Source organism: Melozone crissalis, unplaced genomic scaffold, assembly GCF_028551555.1.
Source record: "Melozone crissalis strain CALT ecotype California unplaced genomic scaffold, PUWL_Pcris_2 ptg000005l_1, whole genome shotgun sequence".
NCBI classification, from domain to species: Eukaryota; Metazoa; Chordata; class Aves; order Passeriformes; family Passerellidae; genus Melozone; species Melozone crissalis.
Window position 1 is genome coordinate 65,053,628 of NW_026535783.1, and position 22,731 is coordinate 65,076,358.

General features: G+C 41.5%; 1 protein-coding gene across 1 annotated transcript in view; it reads right to left on the reverse strand.

Moving 5' to 3' along the window:
• The window catches only part of MAN2A1 (mannosidase alpha class 2A member 1), a 105,417-nt gene extending 92,342 nt beyond the window's left edge, over positions 1–13,075 (reverse strand). The window contains exons 1-2 of the mRNA XM_054286414.1: positions 12,928–13,075; positions 840–1,100 (exon numbers count right to left, since the gene is read on the reverse strand). Coding sequence (XP_054142389.1) covers positions 840–1,100; positions 12,928–13,062 — 396 coding nt within the window. The 5' untranslated portion in view covers positions 13,063–13,075. The remainder of the gene's footprint in view (positions 1–839; positions 1,101–12,927) is intronic.
• Positions 13,076–22,731: the final 9,656 nt, after the last annotated feature.

The window sequence follows — 22,731 nt, forward strand, 5'->3', positions numbered from 1 at the left end:
AGCTGGACTTCAAAATTTAATCTTTGCTTTAGAGTGCTATGAATATTTATAGTACTCCCACAAGACTCACAAAAACAGTACAGATCACAAACTTCACAGAGTATTCTCAGTGCTCCTGAATCACTCCATTAAAACCGAATATATAAGAGTCCATGAACTCAAAAGCATCACCAGAAAGCAAAATAAATTCAACTTGAAGTGTTTGACTTTTAAAACTTCAACCTCCACAGTTTATGCCAAGCAGCAAACATGGTATATGTTCCTCCTTTCTGATCAAAGTGCCTATACAAACTGAAGACACACAGGAATGCTGAAATACAGAAATGACATTCAAAAGGGAAGACAGGACTCTTTATGAAATTTTGATTTTTTTTGAAATTACTAATTCTTGCATTCTTTACCTACCCATCAAGTTTCATCTACACATACATCCCTAAAAGTAAAATCTAGTTAAACCACGCCAATCCACTATTTCCAGTTTATTTTTCATCAGTTTTAGAAGAGTTTGGGGAAACTCAAAGAAACACTCAAATAAATTGTTTCCAAAGAATTGGTGGGACAATAATCACTGTGAGGTGTTTTATTTTTTACAAAAAACTCTTAAGCTTTCTCAAATGTTGGCTCTTCACAATCATTACTCAATTTCCAGAGAACTTTTAAAAAAGATATAAAGGAAATTGTATGTATGTATGTTTCATAACATCTGTTAAATACAGCAGTCACTTCAACAATTCTATTATGTCTTAGTACCAGGATTTTACCAGCAACTTGACATTTTTAGATTTAAACACATAGTGGCAATTAAAACTCCAGCAGAATCAGAAAAACATACTGCTTACCTGTACACCTGAACTGTGACTTCCACTTTTTGAAGCAAACAAACAATCCTCAGAATCAACTGCAAGCAAAGCTGAAGCAGAAGGGAACAGCTCAGAAACAGATCCTTGACCGATGTTTACAGCCTCTGGATTTTTTTGCCCATCCTTTACTGATTCACTCAGATTGATCACGGAATCCCGTATGTTTGAAATAATTTCATTATTTTCTGCCAACAGGCGTTCTAAATGATCTATTTTTTCTTGCAGTATTGAAAGCTGGCCCTAGGGGAGAGAAATAAAAAGTAAAGTTTAATTATTTCTCAGAAAAATTCTTGACAAGCCCAAAAAAACCCCCAACAACAACAAAAACAAAAAATTCACAATAGGGTGTGATTTCACAGAAAATTCAAATATATCTTTATTTTATATTTTACATAAAGGCAAACTAATAAGGAATTGATGCAACACATGGAACTTTCTCTTTTCAGCCCAAGAGAAAAATAGCAAAAGATACATTTTTCCTCTGCAAACTTGAATTCCCTGCACAAGATTTAATCAGTAATACGAAGATACTCTTTAAAGTCTCACACTGTCAAGCAGCAATTACACCCAATTCAACTTTTTTCACATCTTTCATTTCAAAAAATCTGATCTTTTCATTTATCAGAACATCAAACAGAAAGCAATTTTTTACAAGTCAGTCACATCATGATGGGATTAAGAGGATATTGTAAACATTTTAGGTTTATTCCCATACAAGTAAAATATAAATACCATTTTTCTGATTTTCAGCAGAAGTTGGAGAGAAATTAACAAAAGAACTTCATGGATGTAGGAGATCCCTTAACAGCCTGATCACAGGAATAGTCTGTATAATTGGACCATTACAGTCATCAAGAAAATCCTGTAAAAGAGATATCAAGCTAATGGCATTTTCAGCCAGAAGGTCATCTCCAATTGCCAAACAGCAAGATTTTATAGATATTCTAGAGAGCTCCACAAGAGGAAGGCTGCAGAACAGCATCAGCCGAAATTGAAAGAAGTCAATGCATCTTCCAGCGCAACTTGGAAGAGACAGATCCCACAAAGCGAATTAATGCTATCTAATCACTACATTGTTGGGATGCAGGAGGAAACACAGCCGATCAAGACACCCTAAAACTGCCCTCTCTCATGTACTAGCCACTCCTTCAAATTATTTGAGGGATGCTTTTTATCAGACATGAATGTGCTAGCTTTTACAGAATCAAAAAGGCCAGATTATTTAATATGACCTTAGGGATATCTATCATCATTAACAGTAATTTCTTTATTTCCTCAGAATGACTTTAATGTAACAAGAAATGACAAGAGAACAAAAAAAAAAAAACCAGTCACTCTCTATTATTAAAGTTGAATTCAGATGTGAAAACATGCAACACATTATTAGATATTTTTGCAAGCAGCTGTCATAGCAGCAAAACCTGCTTCGGTTTCAGGTATCTACATTTTACCATTACATTCAAGACAAATACTATTGATTCAGTAGACAGTTACTCTGTGACTTTTGGTTTTAATGACTTTTTCCCAGCACCACTGCCTTATTTTCTTAGGATTGTAATTTAATATTAGAAACAACATCTTTACATGACACCTTTTTCCCTTTCAACAGTAATATAATTGTAATATTTGTCTTTTTCTTTGCAGCAACGGTAGCTTGCAAGGATTAGGTCTCCTTTCTAAATTGATGTGTACATTCTTTCAAACTCCCTTGGCTTTGCAAAGTCCTCAGGAATTAAAAAAATAAAAAAAGAAAACCAAACCCTCAGCAAGAGTTACCAACCATGACTTCAGATTCTTAACTGTCATAACTACAATTCTACCTTTATGGACGTTCTTAATAATTTTCAGACAATAAGTTTTAGTATTTCTTTAATGCTATTAGTTTGTCTCTGCATTTTATGGGCTGCGTAAAGTGCCAATCCACTGCTTGTCTCTGTTTCTTAGATTGATACATCCTGAAAACAGTAACAGGTTTTAAAATGCAACACAGGCAGACAGCTACTGTTTCCAAAAAGACAAAGATATATTTTGATGACAAAACCAAATCAAACTAAGTGAGATGTAGGAGCAACATCCTAGAATCCCAACAGTTTAAAGATAAATTCAAGAAAATGATAAAACCAATGAACTGAAAACAAAAAGAAATCAATATGCAGATGATGGAATACTGGAAAGAAAAAAAAAATAGAATAAACAAACTGTAGTCCCATGCCACCTGGTGGCACAAAAGAAACAACCAGACTAAAATCTTCCAAATGCTGTTAAAGATACTGTGTACACATTCCTATGTAAAATTAGTGTTTTCCCTTGCAATATCTGTAATATTTTGAAAGTAAGAAGGGCTTCTCTACATGAAGCCTAATAGCCTATTATGCCACTCAATCTAAAAATAACATATATAAAACAATACTTGATAGGGGCTTTACACACTGCCCAACAGAAGCTCTGATCTGTAGATTCCTAGGAAGTTACAGCACAGCTGCCACCCATACAAATCATTCCCAGCTTCACTGCATACGACTACAGTTCAGAGTTATCAAGTGTGCAAGCAGCTAAAGTACTGCTCACACCTATCCCACCACTATCAACACTGTCTCTACAACTGTAAAATCAGACAACTGTTTAAAATTTTTATTCTCATTCATGTGTGCTGTAGAAGTATTTTACACTTTCTTCCACCAAAAGTTTCACATTGCCTAGCAATAGCCTGTGAACTAACTGATCAGATAAAACACCACCCATCTGGTTTATGTCATCTAGCCAATTATATGCTCTCCAGGAAAGCAACAGACACAGTGGAAAACAAACAAATAAAAACCTCATAAAATAAGAGTTTGATTGATCCTTCCACCATCATATACTGCCAGTCTCCAGAAGACAGATATAAACTTCCTCCAAATTTGGAGGTCATGTCATATTTGATGTCTTTAAGACATACCTTTCATTTAACTTATTATATGTTAAACCTTGAAAAATCTATAACAATTCTATCAGTTTACTGGTTTTTATGTGACAAAATATTTTTCTTTGTAAACCAAGTTCTCTGTCTACAAATAGCAATTTGTTACCAGATGACCTTCAAACATCAACAACTTCATAAGTTGCTACAAACACCCAGCAATAATTTGTAAGCTGCAAGGTTTCAGCCTACCTAGGACACTTATTTCCAGAAGTCTGTTAAAGTATGTTACTTTAACTTTGGAGGTAGATCTTCTGTTATTTGGAGAAAGAAATCCTTACAAAGATATCCCATTATGCAACCTAACAGAGGACATTAATATAGAAAAGTCTGCTCTCTTTTCTAGAGACTGAGATACACCATGCCTCTCTTCTAAAGCTTTTAATCATGCCATGTGCCAACTCAGCTTGAATGCAAAGCAAGAAATAAAAAGCTACAGTTAAGAACATGCAACCAAGACGTCATCCAATACCCAAGTTCAAACTGCAGGAAATCAAATTTTTGAGATCATCAAAATGGTTTTGCTTTTTGTTGAGAAATTTCAGATCCATGAGAATTAACTTTAAGAAACAATAGCATCTCACACTAGAAATGGATCCCAGCCTCCATTCAGCATGAAAATAGTTTATGTCAGGAATCCAGTCTCAAGGTGAAAATTTCACATGGATCTCAATTATGCAAAAGCTACGTCTATTTTCATTGCACACTCACCTTTTCTTATTAATTTTAAATAGATAGTGCCTGATCAATAGTAAAATTATTTTAAAATATGAGCTGAATTTGAAAAACACTGCAAACTCTTCAAAACAATGAATTTAACAGACAAAAATAAATTCCGTTTCTGTTGTAGTGCATTTTTATACTTTGTAATACTTTGAAGTAGTTTTGTTTTGTATGCCCATATTTTTCCCAAATGGTTGATTCCAGACTGTACTCCCGCCTCCCCCCCCTTACCTGTGTTATCCCTCTCCCGGGATGAGATCATCCCCAAACCCCCACCCTGGCTCTCTGTCCATCACTCAGCATCCCATCCCTCCATCTAGAAGTTTCAGTCCAGGATGTTGAGTGATTCGCCAGAGGCCAGGGGTCAGCGCCCCAAGCCTTGCCCCATTCGCTGTCCTAAATGTCTATCCCCCAGCATGCATCCCTTAGGGTCACTCATTGGTTGGTAAAATGTTATCTACTTTCGGTTTCCACCTCCCTTTAAATGTGACCTCGGCGGGGCGCCGAGCTGTCTCTGTCCCTCTGGGAGCCTCTCAGGAGCCCGGGCCAGTCCCAGACACCGGGGGCAGCCCCGACACGGCCGACAGCGGGGACACACTCTCTGTGCCCCGAGGGCAGCGAGGGCACCCAGGCTGGTCGCCTTTGCAGCAGGAGAGACACCAGAGACATCGGCAGAGGATAAAGGGCTCACTCTTAGCTGGGGTTAATCCAAGGTTTTATTCTGGGAGTCCCGAAAGAGCTCCTGCACCTCAGGGGCCTCCTGGCGAGAGCCCCAGGAGATGTGCCAAGGTTACATTTAAAGGGAGGTGGAAACCAAAAGTAGATAACATTTTACCAACCAATAAGTGACCCTAAGGGATGGGTGCTGGGGGATAGATATATAGGACAGAGTATGGGGCGAGGCTTGGGGGGCTGACTCCTGGCCTCTGGCGAATCACTCGATGACCTGGGCCAAAGCTTCTGGATGGAGGGGATGGGATGCTGAGTGATTGACAGAGAGCCAGGGTGGGGATTTAGGGATGATCTCATCCAGGAAGAGGGATAACACAGGTAAAGGGAAGGGGGTACAGTCTGGGATAAACCATTTGGGAAAAATATGGGCATACAAAACTACTTCAAAGTATTACAAAGTACAAAAACGCACTACAACAAGTTTCAGCATTTTTAAAGGAAGGCAGCGGAATTCAAATATCAAGGCCAAACAGTACCAAACTGAACTTGCTCTAAAGCTGTTTTATCTTATTAATTGCTAGTAACAGACCTTGCCTTACCAGAAAAACAGATTAGAAGCATGTTACAGGGGATACTAATTAAAAGACAAAACAGAGATCCTTGCCGTTACTAAAACCATACTCAAACAGTATTCTTTTAAATTAAAACTTCAATTTTTCCACACATTAGAGGGTTAGCAGAGAGACTTTTTAACTTTTTTTTAATCTGAGCAGAGATGCACCAATTCTGTCTGAAATGTTGGGTTCTATATGGCTTTGTAGATATTGAATAGCAAAACTTTAGTAGGTACACAAGTCATAAATGTCAGCAGAACTATCCCTGACTTCACAGCATCAAGTCTTCTCAGAAAAGAAGGAACCTTGATCCAAGGCTTTGAGAAATGCCTAACTGCACCAGAACTTGGAGATGCATGAAGTATATCCCAGTACAAGTGAACACTAAAGGACGCTCTGTTAATCTACATTGTTGAATGTGTAAATAAAGATTTTTTTAAAAAACAATAAAGCCAATCCTTCTGTTACTTCACAGCATAGGAAGCTCTTCTACAAGAAGTGCAAAGTGCCAATAAATCTACCAAAAGTAGGTACAGCTGCTCTGGTAGGAAAATGGCATCACATGAGCAGCACACCTGTTCACCCCCCCGTGATTACGCAGGGTTGGACTTAACCAACAGAATTTTCACATGTGAAGGCACAGATCCACACACCTTCCTCCCATTTGGAACACCTGTGTCCACACCTGTTAGCTGCCCTGAGAAACCTGCCACTATCACCACATGAATCAGCTACATAAACAGATCATTATGCTTCAGCCACTCTGAACCCTTCAGCAGTTTTCATGCCCCAAATACTCCAGGGCAGTCTGCTTTCCCACTGCCCTCTGCTTGTCCTTCTCTGTTTGCTCCTGACACCAGTCTGATTTGCGGCAAGGACTCTCCAGAAAGGAGCACAGTGACACCCAACACATGGAGGGAAGCCCAGTAACACGATGACAGTCCAATATGTTTCATTATGAGGAAGTAGAGAGGGTTCAGTTTCTCCTATCTAAACACTGTACATTGCAGAAAAGATGGTAGTTGAAATTTGCATTTCCTGAGTGAATGCACACTTCTTCTCTAAATGCAGACCAACAGACCACTAGTGATCACCTCATCAGGAAAAAGATATCTTGCTCAAATAACTGAAGAGGGAGTATGACAGGGCCACAGATGAGATCTCATAGAAACAGACAGGCAGAGGAGAAATCCAGATTAGAGACTTCTGATGTTATGTCAGCTGGAATTTGGTTATTTGCATGCAGACTCAGCCAGCAACCACTGCGTGCTGGGTTCAAAACAAGCCAGAACCCACTCCCTTTCTCACCCACATGAAGAAAAAGGAGACCACAAAGGAGCTGCCAGTGTCCTGCATTAGATGCTCTGGTGTACCAAAGAACTGTGGTGAAGAAAGTGGAGCACCACAAAGGACAGAGCTCTCCAAAGGACGTGTAATTTGAGGTCATTGCCTAGACACATTCACTACATTAAGCAGTGAGGAAGCAAAGTCTCATTTTCTGGCTGCAGTGAATGGCAGCCATCATAACAGTCTTCTGCACCACTCTTGCCAGTGACTATATCCAGGTACATCTCTAGAAATCATGAGCTATCTTTGCCAAAACCTTGATACAAACTCTGATGAGATGCCAGCTTATCAAGACGGTAACACCAGGAGGCATTCTTTGTTCGCTACCAGAGCACTGTACAGTGAACAGAACATACTAAATATACAATTAAACATTCACCTCCTGCACAGAAAAAACAAGCAGGTAAAAGTTTAAAATGTAATCCAATGTACGATCAAAGCTTGATATTTGAGTACACTGTTTCTGCATGTATTTTCTTAGCAAAGCAGGATCCAGAAGAAAAAACAAGCATACAATGTATCGTATCGGTTAAAGGACAAATCAAGGTTTGCAGGCTTTGCTGATCCGTGCAGAGGGCTTATGCGCGTTTGTGACAATGAAAAGAACATAAGAGACCTTGTTAGTAATTTCCTACCCTTAAAGCACTATTCTAAGAAAGCTCACTTTACAGAGGCACTGGAAATCTTCTGAATTAAATAACTACAAAAGTCTTATCATTCTTCAGAGAATGATAAAATTCTGATTCAAAGATGCAACAGCCTGACAAATAGATTTTAAGAAGTTGATAGACTTTCACATTTTGCTTTATCACCAGAGATAGCAATAATAAGAACGTTTAATGTACTATTACACTAGACTTATGTTTCATAGCATTTACAGAGACAAATATAAGCCATGCTGTTAAGGACTAGTTTTGGGTTAGGGTTAGGGTTAGGAGACAGAGACCTGAAGGCAAGGAAAAAGAAATCCAGACATATTCAGTTTAAAGTCAATTAAACCGAAAAATATTCACTACTACTGTCACTGATGTATTTTGTGTTCATCTGTTGATGAGAATCTGTTGATTCTCCTCCATACTATGCTGAATCTTTATTTAAACGTCTAGCAGTACAAAAGTGAAGCACAACTTATTTGCCATTAAGAGTAGGAACTTTAATAATGGTTATTTTCATTCAAACAAGTCAAAACTTAATGGATTAGACAAAGAAAAGCTTAAGTAAGAACAAACTAGAAAACCTCTCTCTGTTTAGTTTATACCGTTAAGTTAGGCAATAACTCTAGGTAGCAGAAGGATGTGCTCAATTATAGTTAAGAGTTACTGCTTTGTAGACTATGTATTCTGTAAAATATATTTTGCTCAACATTTCACACCAGATTTAAAGACTGTAATTGAAAGAGGCTAATAGCTTCTGCTTGACTGCAGCTTAGCCAGAACTTTACACAAAATGTGCAAGCAAGAAAAAAAAAAACAAAAACAAAACAACAAATACACTCTGTGAACAAATACACTCTTGATCACCTCTCTCTTTGATGCAGGGCAATTGGTGAGTTCATAAAAGCAGTTAACACACATGAGATGAGAGTGTGCTTCAAAAAATGGTGGTCAAAGACAGAGGTGGGGAAAATACACAGAGGTGGAAAGGAGATCTCATTCAAATAACAGTTTTTTAGTAAAAAGAAAATGGTGAGCTGGTTAGTTCCTGTATGTTTCTGCTTTGCCTTTTAATAAAGTTCAAAGAAAATAGTAAAGAGAAAATGAAGTATTCCTTGGTGCTGGTCCATTTACCTTCCAGAATCATTGCAGTCTTGACTTTCAAAAATGTATTTCCAGAAACAACATTTAACACAGTGCAGAGATGTTGTCCCATAAAAGCTAAACCAAGTAATGTGAAAAAGTGCATAGAGGAGAAAGGTCAAGTTCAAAGCATTACCTGTCAGGTAGTGACAGCGGATGATTCAACGTGATGCTGTTTTCCCCTTGCTTAGCTATAAAATTCATTAAAATTAACTTTCATCATAAGACTACATAAAAAGCATATATTTCTGATGCAAGACACTATTACAAACAAAACTTCCTTTTCTTCTTTCTTAATTGGACTTTTAGTGTGTGCCATGCATGCTTAGGTGAGACCCTTATTTTGATCTAGAATCAAAATAAACAGTCCACAAGCCATTATACCATTTTTATTCTTCTATATGAGTCCAAAATCCAGAACAGTTTAATATGGGTTTATCAGTATTTGTTATTCATCTGTACACAGTAACACAAGTTCTATAAGGTAAGCTGCTTATGGATGTCTTCTCAGACTTGATTTGAATGTAGCTTTCACTTAGCAGTTATCAGTTTAGCCCACACATCCCTCATACATGACACGTGCGGCACAGGCAATGTCATAGGTCTAAACACCACTTTGAGACTTCCTTCCTCTGCAGTCACACAAGATTTCCAAGAGAATATTGTATTATTGCTAACAAAAACAATACACTCAGCTCTTTTTCCATTATAGTAAATCAGAAGAACTTTACACCATAATCTGTACAGACAACTGCTACAATAATAACCTAAAAATGCACCTAAGGCCCTCCCTGCACCTTGAGCTAGTCTCTGCACAACCATGTTGTAACATGGTTCCTAGACTTGAGACAGGATGCTAGGGCTCATCATATTCTGATATGTGTCCTGAGACAGGAGCATCCCATGGCTATGAACTGGCTCAGATAAAGATTGTGATATGATCATCACCAGAATAATATACACCTGACAAACAGGCAGGATTCAGAAAGGTACCTGCAGGAGTTACAGAGGAGAGGTCAGTAAGCCTTGCTCTACATGTATTATAGGTACTTATTTCTCCCCAAATTACCAGTAGCTTCCATTCTATGGCAACTCAGAGATCTTCTGCTATTATCATTTAAATGCACCACCAATGATGACAAGGATATAAAGCACTTTAACTAAAGTTCTATTACAGTTGCCTTGATGATGCCCCAGCATAGATAGGCGCGTTAAAAACCCACTGTGAAACTGACTACTGATGCCGGCTTTTGCAACACAAGCACCAAAAAAGACACAAAGTTACTGCTGTGTCAAAAGCCTGACCATGGGTTCTGTTCTGTACCACAGTGAAAAGCCTTTAAATACTTGGTCAAAGAGAACATAAAGCCATCTGACTATGGATATTTATCCATCTTGGAAGCTCTTGCCCACAAATTATTTCTACAAGACATTTTTGTTTGTGTCCTGAACTCTCAAACAAGCAAGCAAGTTCTGTGAGGACACTGTCTTGACCCCACTGGCCTACACTGAAAAGCCTAAAAGAGGACCGAGTCTGATGCAAGCCACCTTGAGACCACACAAAGAGAAGGCACGTTGCTTTGGAAAAAACGTGGTAACGAAAATGGAGCAGCAGTTCTAATAACTTATTTTACTACTGGCACTAGTTACCATGACACTTTAGGTGAATACAGCTCAACAAATGCTATCAGCTGAAAAATCCCATCTCTTGTTCTGGTAGAATTCAAACAGAATACCTAGATAGCAAATGCTTATAAGCTAAAACAAGGGACTGCTTCCAGAAGTAGCCACTTCTCTGAGCTAATTGTAAGCCACGTAGGTCAGAAAGAACAAACTAATCAATGTGCAACTTCCGGGACATGAAAGGTGACGTGTGTTTTTACCAGAGCTGCACAGAGAAACAGCACAGCACGTTGCCAAATCAGAGAGGTATGAGGTGAAACAAACCAATAATATCTGAAAGAAAAAAAAAAAAATCTTACTTCCTTTTTTCAAGCTAAAAAATTCTGACCTTTGTCATCAGAAAAGAAAATGCATTCTTAAATCAACAGTCTGCTGCCATCGTTTTTTTCAACCAAAAACAGCCTGAAGGTTTTACATCTGTGGCTAGTTTCACTTAGAGTACTTTGAGCTCTGGCAACACTGCACTGACACAAACAACTTTTTGTCAGCTGAGGTAGTAGCATTAAAGTGCTTCTTTCATATATTTCTAGAGGCTTCTATTTCACTCTTTATCTTTTGTATTTTTTCAAACTGATGTTATAAAACTCTGAAAGCATTTGCTAGGTGTCAGAGGTTTCACAGTTGTAACAAAGTGAAACATTTGCATTTCATCTGTAACTTCCTCAAAAGACAAAGCAGTAAGAAAGGAAAAGGTAACTGTTTTACCCAAAGGAAGGACCCTCGAAAGGCAGAAGTTTTTCCACTGAGAATCAGAAACTTCAAAGAAATCTAGGCATGGAAAAGACAAAAAGAGTAAACACCGACAGACTGTTCTAGAAGACCAAAGGGAGGGAGGAGGATGAAAGGAGAAACGCTTGTCTCTAGCTGACTACACCACCTAGAAGGAATAGGCCTGAAAACAGATCAAGGTACCAAGCCCATGGTCACAAGAGGTAGCACCATGTTACACCTCTGACCAGGATTACACTGTAGGACAGGAACAGACAACTGCAAGACACTGACAATGGAAGACAAAACACGTCTAATAAATCTTTCTTGTTCACTCAAGTATTTCAACCCAACGTCTAACATTAGACTTTAAAACATACATGTATTGAACTCAGCTGGCTGAATAAAGACACATAAAGTGATTTCCTCACATAAGATACTGCCCATATTCCCAAAGCAGCACTTGTACTTAGCTGTTACAAGAGAGGCATGTGGCATTACCCTCCTGCTGGAGTTTCACACTGAACTGTAGCAGCCTTGTCTTGCTCCTCTTCCTCTTGTTCTCTTCCTTCCTGCAAAAACTGAAGGCTGACCCCTGAACTGAAACTTAAAGGAATAAAGGCAGAACAGATCTGCTCACTTCCTTTACATTTAAGTCGAGGTTTTTGTCTTTACTATTAAAAAAATTGTATCAATTATTGCTTTTGCATTGAATGAAACAAGAGTGGTTCTAACAGAGAGATAATTGTTACTTTTTAACTAAGTTTTTAGAGTTCTTTTATTCACTTGAAGTCCTCAGTCCAGTAGTAAAATATATTTTCCTTCGGTTTGTTTCCAATAAAAATAAAAATAAGTACCATGCAAGCATAAATAGGTTGTAACTCTGTATTTTGTGCTGTGGGGTTTTGCTGGGTTTTTGTCTATAAGAACACACAGCTGTGTATAGCCAGCCGTATTGTGCCGTTCTGCACAGCAAACCACGTCCTCTCTGAAATGCATGTTTCTTCTCACGGGCAAAAATTCCTTATTAGAACACAGTCACGGCACACAGCTTCTAAACTTCTCCGCCACGCAACGAACACAGGAAAGTGAAGAACTGAAGTACTGCGTTGTTTAACCATGAGGAGCAGTCGGGTCAGCCAGCCACAGCCCAAAGCACGGCTCAGCGGAAAGGAAAGCAGCCACCGAGTCAGCATTTCCCTAAGTCTACCTGTTGTTGACACGGCTGAGTTCCCGAGCTAACAGCTCTCCGCGTCCTGCCCGCGCACGCCCCGCACGCCGCTCCGCCACCCGCGGCCCGTCCCGTCCCGTCCCGCCGGGCGAGCCCCGCCAGCCCCGCGCCCGGCTCTGGCTGTGGCTGTGCCCGCTCCCGCCGCAGCCCCCCGCCGGGCCGGCACCAGCGCCGCCCGCAGGCGGCCCCGCTCGGCCCCCGCCCCGCCGGCCCCGCCGCCGCCGCGCCCCGTCCCCGCCGCGCCCCGGCGCTCCGGCAGCGGCACGGCCAGGGCACGGAGCGGCAGCACGGCCGCCCTCCCCTCCACCTCCGCCCCGGCCGCCGCCCCGCTCACCTTGGGGAAGGCGCCCTCCCGCCGGGGGCTCTTCGGGTGGTCGAAGTGGCCGCGGTCCAGCATCAGGTACAGGGAGAAGATCACCACGCAGAAGACCGCGCTACCGAACACCGTGAACTGCCGGCTGAGCTTCATCTCCGCGGCTGCCGGGCCGGCGCCGCCGCGCTGCTCCCGCCGCGGCCGGCGTACCCGGGCCCCTCTCGCCGCCCCGCGATCGGAGGCGAAAGTTCTCCCGCCGCGGCGGGGACCGCAGGCGCTGCCGCCCCCGGAGCGGAGCGGCCCAAATCTTTCTCCGGAGAAGTGCGAGAAGTTGCCCCCCGCCCGCCTCGCCGGGACCGAGAGCCGTGTCGAGACCTCGCCGGCGCGACTGAGAGGAGAGCTGAGAGTTTCCGGGAGCGGATCGAGTTCGCGGATAGGAGAGCGCTCAGCGGGGAAGTGGCGGCAGCTGCACCGCTGGGCCGACCGAGCGGCGCTGCTCCCCGCTCCCTTCCTCCTTCTCCTTCTCCTCCTCCGGCCGCCTCAGCAGCCGCTCCGCTCCCCCTCGCTGCCCGCACGCAACGCCGGAGTCTGGCACCTCCTTCCCCGGCCGGAGGCTGCTGCCGCTGCTGCCGCTGCCGCCGGAGCTCCCGGGGCCGCAGCGCACAAGCTCCGCGCCGGGAGAGCCCCCGCCCGTCCGCCGCCGCCAGCCCCGCCGCCGCCGCCGGAGCGCCGCGTCACGGGCGCGGCTCCGCCCCCGCCGGCCGCACCGCCCCGGCCTTCGGGACCCGGGGCGAGCCGCGGCCGCCGCCCCTCCGCTCTGCTCCAGCAGGGGCAGCCCTGCTGCCCGCCCCGGCTCGGCTCGGCTCGGCTCGGCTCGGCGGGAGCTGCCCCGCGGCCGCTCGGAGGCGCCGCGCACCGATGTCCCCGCTGCTGCCGCCGCCGCCCCGTCGGCGGTCGGTGTGTGGCAGCCTCCGCCGTGGAAGCGAGGAGGCTGCAAGAGGAAGCGAGAGGAAGGGAGGGAGGGCGGGCTGGGGACTCCGCCGTTCTGCCCGCGCCTCGCGGCGGCAGGGGACTGGAAGAGAGGGAGTGGGGAGTGTGGGGTGTGCGGAGACCTCCGGATCCGAACGATTCCGTCATCCGCGTTGTTCGGCAGAGCCCCGTCCGCTCTTCTGTGGGATCCCTGTTGCCCGCTAGCACGGTCAGGCACGTTTGTGAGCCGCTGCCAAGCTCCAGCTAGAGTCAAGCTTTCCTAGGTATGAAGAAGTAGAATGTTCCGCGGTGTTTTCATGCAAAGTAGCTCATGTTCCTACAGGAATGGATCACAGTTGAAATGGCCGGTTCATGAAGGCCCTTCAGGTTGTGCCCTCTGTTTGGTTGCTTCTAGCTCCTAATTTTGACAGATTTAATCTTCTCAGTCTGAAAACCTGCATGCCTAGTGTCTGCTTCTACCCAGTATTTCAAGGTACTACTTAAGATGCATTGGCTGCCATTGAGAATTAGGCACATCCTAGGAACATGTTCTACCATTATGTGTGCTTCTTTATAAATGACTGTCATTGAGATGTATGACCTATGCCCTGGAGTCAGGATGCATGTGTTAGCACCACTGTTTTCTTTTGCCAAGAATATCATCCCCTTTCCTACCCTGCCTGTTCCTAATAGTAAAAACTGTAATAGTACACAAAAATTTCAGTGGATCTTTGCTGGAGTCAAGAAGCTTGTATCATTGCTAAGGTTTCCCCTGTCTGGAGCTTTATCTAATATCTTACAGAACATACTTCAAAGTGTGATTCTTCATGATTTTCGATTTCTCCCACTAGACAAAAAGTCAAACTGTTGGATTCCATCTTTGAAGAGCAGTGAGGACTGCTGCAGTCACTGTGTATGAACATTAAGAGCTACTGTAGTTGCTGAGGGAAGGGGAACCTCAGTCCTTCTATCTCTTCCTGTTTTGATGCCAGGGCCAACAAGAGATTTTCAGGGCCTAGAGAGGGATAGCAGGTCAGTAAGAAAGCTCCTGAAGGGCAGCACAAAGGAATTCTAGCTCCTCTGGTCTGTCAGTCGGCTCATGGTAGTAGAGAGGGCAATGCCTCTGTGCACACAAGTGTCTTGTCCTATTGGAATGTAGGCAGCTCCACCTGGGGATGGATGAGGAGCCAATCAAAGGCTTATAGGTCAGGATTAAAGGGAGGGCAGGGGCAGGTGACATTACAAAGGGGTTCTGCAACCCCTGACATTACAAAGGCTGCCTGAGCAGGAAGACCAAGGAGATGAGTCCCTCCACAGACAGAGAAGAGAGACTCCTCATGTTCACAAGCCCTGGTCCTCACAGGGGACTTTAACCAGCCCAACATAGAGCATGGGCAATCCAGGAGGTTCCTGGAATGCCTTGGTCAATACTTCCTTCTCCAAGTCATTGAGGAGCCAGTGAGGAGAGCTGCTATGGTGGACCTTATTCTCACCAGCAAGGAGAGGGCTGGTGGGGAATGTGAAGCTCAAGGGCTGCAGTGACCATGACATGGTGGAGTCCAAGATGCTTTGGGCAATGAGGAGGGAGCACAGCAAGTTCACCACCATGGACTTCAGGGTAGCTGACTTGGTCTTTCCGGGTTCTGCTTTAGTATGGGATAAAGCCCTGAAGAGGGGCACAGGGAAACTGGTTAATAGTCAGGGACTACCTCTTCCAAGCAATGCATCCCAAGAAAAAGGAAATCAGACAAACCCACAGGAGACCTGCATGGATGAACAAGGGGTTTCTGGAAACTCAAAAACTAAAAGGAAGCCTACAGAGTGTGGAAGTAGAGACGGGTATTCTGAGACAAATAAGGAGAACTAGTCTGAGTACCCAGGGGTCAGTGAGGGAAGATAAAGCACTGGTAATGTTAAACTTAGCCAGGGACAAAAGGGCAAAAATAAAAGCTTCTATAGGTGCATCATTAGGAAAAATGTGGGGGCCTCTCCAGAAGAATATAGGAGATTACCTGGCACATGGAGAAAGCTGAGATACTTCATGATACATTTGCCTCAGTTTTTATTGGCAGATGACTCCAGCCTCCCTGCCCAAGTCACAGAAGGGAAAGGCAGGGATATGCAAAATGAAGAACTACCCACTGTAGGAGAAGATGGGATTCAAGAACATATAAGGAAACTGAAGGTGCACAATTCCATGGGTTCTGATGAATTGCATCCACAGGTCCTAAGGGAACTGGCAGAGAAAGAGGCTAAGCCACTATATTTGAGAAGTTGTGATGGTCAGGTGGACCTCCCATAACTGGAAAAGGGGAAATATCAATCTTATTTTTAAAAGGAGGAATAAGGAAGACTCAGGGAACTACACTAAGGCCACTAAGTCACCTCAGCACCCAGCAACAGAGCAGGCCCTTCTCAAAATTATGGTAAGGCACGTAGAAAGTAAGGAGATGACTGACAGCTAACATGTCTCATGTTCCAACTAAGAGCAGCTCCTGGGCTGCTAACGTGTCCTGGGCTACATTGGAAGAGTAGTCAGCAGGTCCAGGGAGGTGATTCTTCCCCTGTGCTCAGCTCTCATGAGACCTCACCTGGAGCATTCAGTGCTGGGACCCCCAGCATATGGACATGAACCACCTGCAGCTGTCAAGGGACAGCCACAAAGGTGGCCAGGGGGCTGGAGCATCTCTCCTATGAAATCAGGCTGGGAGGGCTGGGGCTGTTCTGCCTGGAGAAGAGAAAGCTCCAGGGAGACCTTATAGCATCTTCCACTACCTAAAGCAGGGCTACAGGAGAGCTAGAGAGGGACTTTTCACAAGGTCATGTAAAGATAGGACAAGGGGGCATGTCTTTAGGCTGACAGAATGTACCACATAGTTGTCAGGTGGCGAAGAGAACAAATGTCACATCCACAGGCCTTTTGAGTGCTCCCAGAAAGATAATTCCACCTCTTCCCTGGGCAATCCGTTCCAATGCCTGACTGCCCTTTCAGGGAAGAAATTATCCTTTATATACAATCTAAACACTGTTGCACAATGGAGGCTGTTTTTTTGTTGTCCTGTCACTTGCCAGGGAGAAGACACTGGCTGCCATCTGGCCACAACCTCCTTACAGGAAGTTGGAAAAGGTGACAAGGTTCCCCCCGAGCCTCCTTTTCTCCAGGCTGAATGAGGTATCCCCAGATGCCTCAGCTGCTCCTTATCAGACTTGTGCTCCAGACTCTACATCAGTTCCATTGTCCTTGTGCTGGATCCTTCCTGCCCTAGTTTGCTTTTTTCACCAATGCTAAGTATATGTATTCTTAGAAATCTGATTTGATACGAATGGACATAGGGAGAAAAAATTCTTAGTTTGACTTTCTTAAGGAATTTAGCATGTGTGAGCATACACTCCTTTTTTGTTTTCTGCTTCAGTAGCTTCTCAAGTTCTGGATTCAATAACCTACATTTGACAAAGATGTAATATTAAAACCACTTAATTTTGATGCTTCCTCAATGTCAGATCAATCATTTTTTATTTAAATACAAATGAAAAATCAACCAGGAAATGGTTTAGCAGTGCCTCATTGCCTACTATTATTATCATGCTGCAATACTTGCTAGTCTTTGCATTTATTGAAGGTGTAGGGCTCCAGACTTCAAAAATCAATCCATTATTCAAGCAGTCAGGTCATTCTTCCCTAAAGTATTAGGAACTAGTGAAGGAAAATAAGACATTGCTTTCACCTACATTGAATTTATTAGCGTGTTTTTGTTTATAACTTAATGTTAAATGCTCATGGCTTAAGAATTAGACTGCATTGACCTAGTGTAGATTTCAAAACATTCTGATGTATATTGATCTTGAAACACTATATAATAGAGTGGAGTATCAGGCAATTAGCAAAGCCTCTTGCGTTTTCAGAACTGAAGTGCTGCAGCGATTTGATTTTTATAAGGTGCTTGTACATAAATATATATATATATATATGTGCCTATATATATGTATATTCTTTTGCATACAGAACTTGCCTCCAGGTGCATTTAGAGTGCATTGTCTTAAATAGGTGTTTAGTTTATGTCTTTGTTTAACAATACATCATTTACAAAGGGAAAAGTAATGTGGTGCTTCTCTTTTAAAATCAGAATGCTGAAATTATATGTCTGCAGAAAGTTAACACAGAAGCTGACAATAAATTACTTCTGTTATCCTGATAGTCTAAGTAACTCAATCATTATACTAATCTATTTTAGGTTGCACTAAACTGCGAAAGCATAGAATAAAACAGTGCAGAATGCATGTCTGTGAAGATTCACAAATCTCTCTTTCAAACCCATGGAAGACCTTTTGTTTTTCTACGAACAGTACTAACCATACTTCCAAGTTCATTCAGAACTGCATGATCCCCCTCACCAAGGGCTGGCACCTTTTTCATGAACCATATGCTTTAAACTGTGTAAAGAATGTTTTCCTTGAGTGCTGAATTAATTTTTCCTAATGGATGGCCAGCTTTCCCATCAACTGTAGAAAAGCCCTCTTCTGTTGGAGAACTTTGAATTGAGCACTCCTGTCTAAATCTTGGATGGGTTGAAACACCTGGATTCCAAGGGGCAGAGAGCTCCAAAGTGTGTTAATTACTGAGCATAGCATGACAAAGATCAAAGAGCTACCTCAAAAGAGCTTAGAACTAAGATGTGACAAGCCACATGTTGTTAAGTCTGGCTAAATGTGTGTTATAAAGGCTTCCTGAAGTTATTACAGACTGAATATATGCCATTCTATAACAAGGAATGCTCTAATCAAAATGTTGAATACCAAACATCAAAAAAATTTTTATTGGACAAGGCTGTTCATTCATGATGAATCTCGTCATTGTGCTATGTATCAATGTATTTTGACAAAGTAAAAGAATGCTTGTTTTCTTTGCTGAATACTACTGGATGTGTGGTTTATATTTGTACATTCAGTCATGTCTTTAACTGTTTGGTCATTCCCAAAGAAAATGAGAATAAATACATAAGAAAAAAAATGAACAATGCTATACATGTATTTTTTTTCTCAAAATAAAAGCTGGTTCAGCACTAAGCAGAGATGAAGTATGGTCAGAGAAGCTCCTGTAAGCAGTGCAGCACTGGCTCTAAGAGTAAAGCATAGGCTGAGCCAAGGAAAGAAATTCTGAATATTTTGGGGGTGGGAGTTCTTTCAGAGTCATCCAGTTCTTAAGAAATACAGTCATCACTGCTATTATGTAATACTAGATTTGCACCCCCAAAACAGGTACAGTCAGTTTTCTGCACCTCTAAGTATCCCAAAAGTATTAAATTCCACCTCTAGAAAGCATAACAGAAGGGAAGTATTTAATTAAAGACAGATAATATAGCATTATCCTGATTATTCTCCAAATTATCCACAACTGGGATACCAGTCTGGGAACTGCAAATATTTAAGTGCAGATATAGTCTAAGGAGAATAAAGCAATAAAAAATGGGTGAGGAAAAAGCTTTGTTTAACAACATCAAAGAAAAGAGCAAAGTCTCGAATATGTCATATAAAGTTAGAAATATCAGTTTAGTTTTCTAATTAACTAATGTTAATGAATATTAAAAAGATAAAAGTAACAAAAATCCTCATCAGCCCAGCAAACATTATACTTTCAAAAAAAGCCAGTTGCAAGTACAAAATTAGTAGTATCTACTTCAGAAAATCTATTTTGTCTTTGTAAGCCGAGTAAGAGAAATAAGTGTCAAGCAAACTTAGCTTATGTTTCCTTGTGATATATTTCTAGGCTTTAATATCTGTCTTAGCCTCTAAAGCATAAAAAATTGACCAAATATCAGTCACCTATATTAATTCAAATATTAAATATATTAGAGACATGTTTTGATTTTTTTCACGATTTACCTTGGGGATAAAAAAAAGAAATCTGATTGTTACAGAACGTCATTACTGCTCCTTTGCATGTTTTCAATTCACAAGTTTGAAACCATGTGCTCGAAGGAAGAAGCCAGACAAATCCACAACTCTCTCTCACATTGTGCAGCAATGGCCAAAGCAGCCAGGATGGTCCAGAACTACATTTGACAGTGAATATTTTACCATGTTTGGAAGGGATGCCTTGGAGTATATGTGAGTATATGGGAATGTGCAATTTCATGATCCACCTTAATACCTGTTCATTTCTATAGTTGTCCTAGATCTTTATTTGAAGAGATAAGTCACTGTAACTTCAAATGCAAACAATCCTAAGAATATGGTAGATATTTCTAACATTTAGTATACAAACTAATTGAATCACAGCATATATACAAACATACTTTTCCTGGGATAATGTTGACAATAAAGAACTAAATTTGCATATGTCTATTGTTGCTTCCTGCCTATTGAAAATAAAGCTTCAAATTGCAGAAAAAAAGTATGGTGTATTTTCAGATGATATTCTGGTTCTTATTTTTGCCTTCAATCTCTTTCGAAATCAACTGAAAGTTATATTGTGAAAAGAATATTATAAATTTACCTTTTGAGAAATACCTTTTTCTTTTTGTTAATACAGTTGACTATAGGAAAAAAGCTTATGAAAATGTCATTAATCTTTGAGGTCTGTTCAAGACAACCAAAAAAAATTTCTGTAGGAAGCCCAGCTATAAAGAAATTATATTATTAAAAGGAAAAGACAATCAAAAATGGACAAAATCCCCCAAACATCACGGCATATTCCACTAGCTGTTTTTCTTCTGACCAATCTAATCCTTCTTGTCTTCCTAAGTTACCCTAGTAATTCTTAAAATGTCTAGCTTTTATGACCATATTTATTTCACAAACATGCTAAAGATTAATTCTGACTAAACAACTAACAATATTACACTAAGCAAAGTGATAAATAGCATATCCCCACCTTCCCCAAGCCCTCCCTATAGAAGGGAAGTGCTTTCACACCCTGTGGCTGCTGCTCTGGGCTCTTTGGGGTTGAAGGAGGCATTGGCAGCCTTAATGCTGCTTAGCTGGCTGAGATTTCAATGGAAGCATTTGCAGTAAATGTGCTCATTTGTGTGAGCACTATAAAGTAGTGAATACTTGAACAGTAATACAGAAAAATAATGAACTTTATCAAGATGAGGATAGTGTAATAAAGTATAAAACAGAAAGAATGCCCATTACTGTGTCAAGTACCTTGCAACTTCTTCCCACCAGCCTGTTTTTGACTTTAAATTGATTTATCATAGATCCAGCTCTGGCAGGAGGGAGATAGATGGCCTGCTAAAGGCCACTGGGCAGCAGTGCCCCTGTGCAAGGTCTCTGGAGGATGCTGATGAGTTACCTTGCAAGGGAACAAAACTCTCAAACCAGCAACTTTAGAGTCTGGAACATGTTGCAACAAGCTCGTATGACCCGTGCAGTGCATGATCTACATTCTAGGGAGGCACAACACTTGGTTGCATTACTCCCCTGTTTCATGTTACAATTTAGAAAGAAAAACAAAAATATTCCAGCATTATTTATAGAGTTCTGCTGAAGATGGCCCCACAATTCCTGTGGGAGTTGCATGAAGGAGGAATTTTGTCGCATGGTGTCCCACAGTTACAGCATTTTAGAAGTTTAGTTTGAAAGCCAAAAAGGAAAGGAGAAAGAGCAGATGTTCTGTTGACAGCAGAACAAGTAAGACATAGTTTCCTATCATTTTGATCCTTCTTCTTTGATTTCAAGAAATTTAATAAAGGAGAAGCACCATCTTTCACAGTGGAGGTATTTATTAACCTATATTTCCCTTGAAAAAAGGTATGTTTAAATAAGTTGAATAATAATGTTAAGCAAACTGTGAAACTTCTCCAAAAGAAGGGCATGAATTAGATGTCTGTCTTCTCCCTGGTTACCCATTTTTATTAACTCTGCAAAACCATAGAGTATTTATCATTGTTTTTCTGTAACGTGATTGATATTTGCTAGTTGTTTTAAAAGTTATAGAAGAGACAGGACATATGAGCATTCTTATTATTGAATTTTATTTTTCCTCATTAAATAAGGAATAGTGCTGATATTTTTGAGAAAATATTGACCTCTGTCATGTAAAGATTTATTAAGTGTAGTGTCCTTCACCACCGCAGCAGATAATATTTGAAACAAATACTCACAGAAATGTGTGCTATCATGTATCACAACTATCCTCAACTCAAGTGGTCCTCAGATTATTATGAAATAGCATCAAGCAGGAATCACTAAGTAGTTATGATAACATCCTGAACATTATATCTTTGCTTTTGGTGATGTTGCCTTTCTTCAGACAGTGATCTACTGGCTCCTTAGCCCCTTTCTCTCTTTCTTTCTTTTGTGAGGACATCAGCAAAGGGGAGGAAATTATCTCCTATTCTCCTCTCTGCTGGAGGCAACGGTGAGAGGATTGACTTCTACAGCTTTTTTCTTCACAGCATGCAAACTTCATCACAAGCAACTCTTGACAATGCTTGTCAAGATGATTGTGTCTGCTCCGTGACCGCCTTGCTAGCATTAGCAAGCTAAGAAAATTCTTTTGGCTCTCCCTGGGGTAGCAACAAGTAATATGGGTGTCTGACCTGCATACAGAAATTCACACTGTATCATTTTTTTCTTACATTTTTAAGAAATTGGTATAATTTTCCTGCCCATTGTTGTCATCACAGGAGGAAGCCATTCAAATCTCTTCATTGCAGTAACATGCTGAAGATACGAATCTTTGACTTCATAATTATTAGGAATAAGGTCTCCCTTTCAGAAAGGAAGCCAGTTTTGAGGTTTCTCTGTTGATTTTGTGTTTCATAGCTTTGTTTATTTGATTGCTAGAAACCACCAGCAGAAATTTTGAAGGCTTAAGAGAAAGAGAAAATGGACATGAAAAATCTTGTTCTT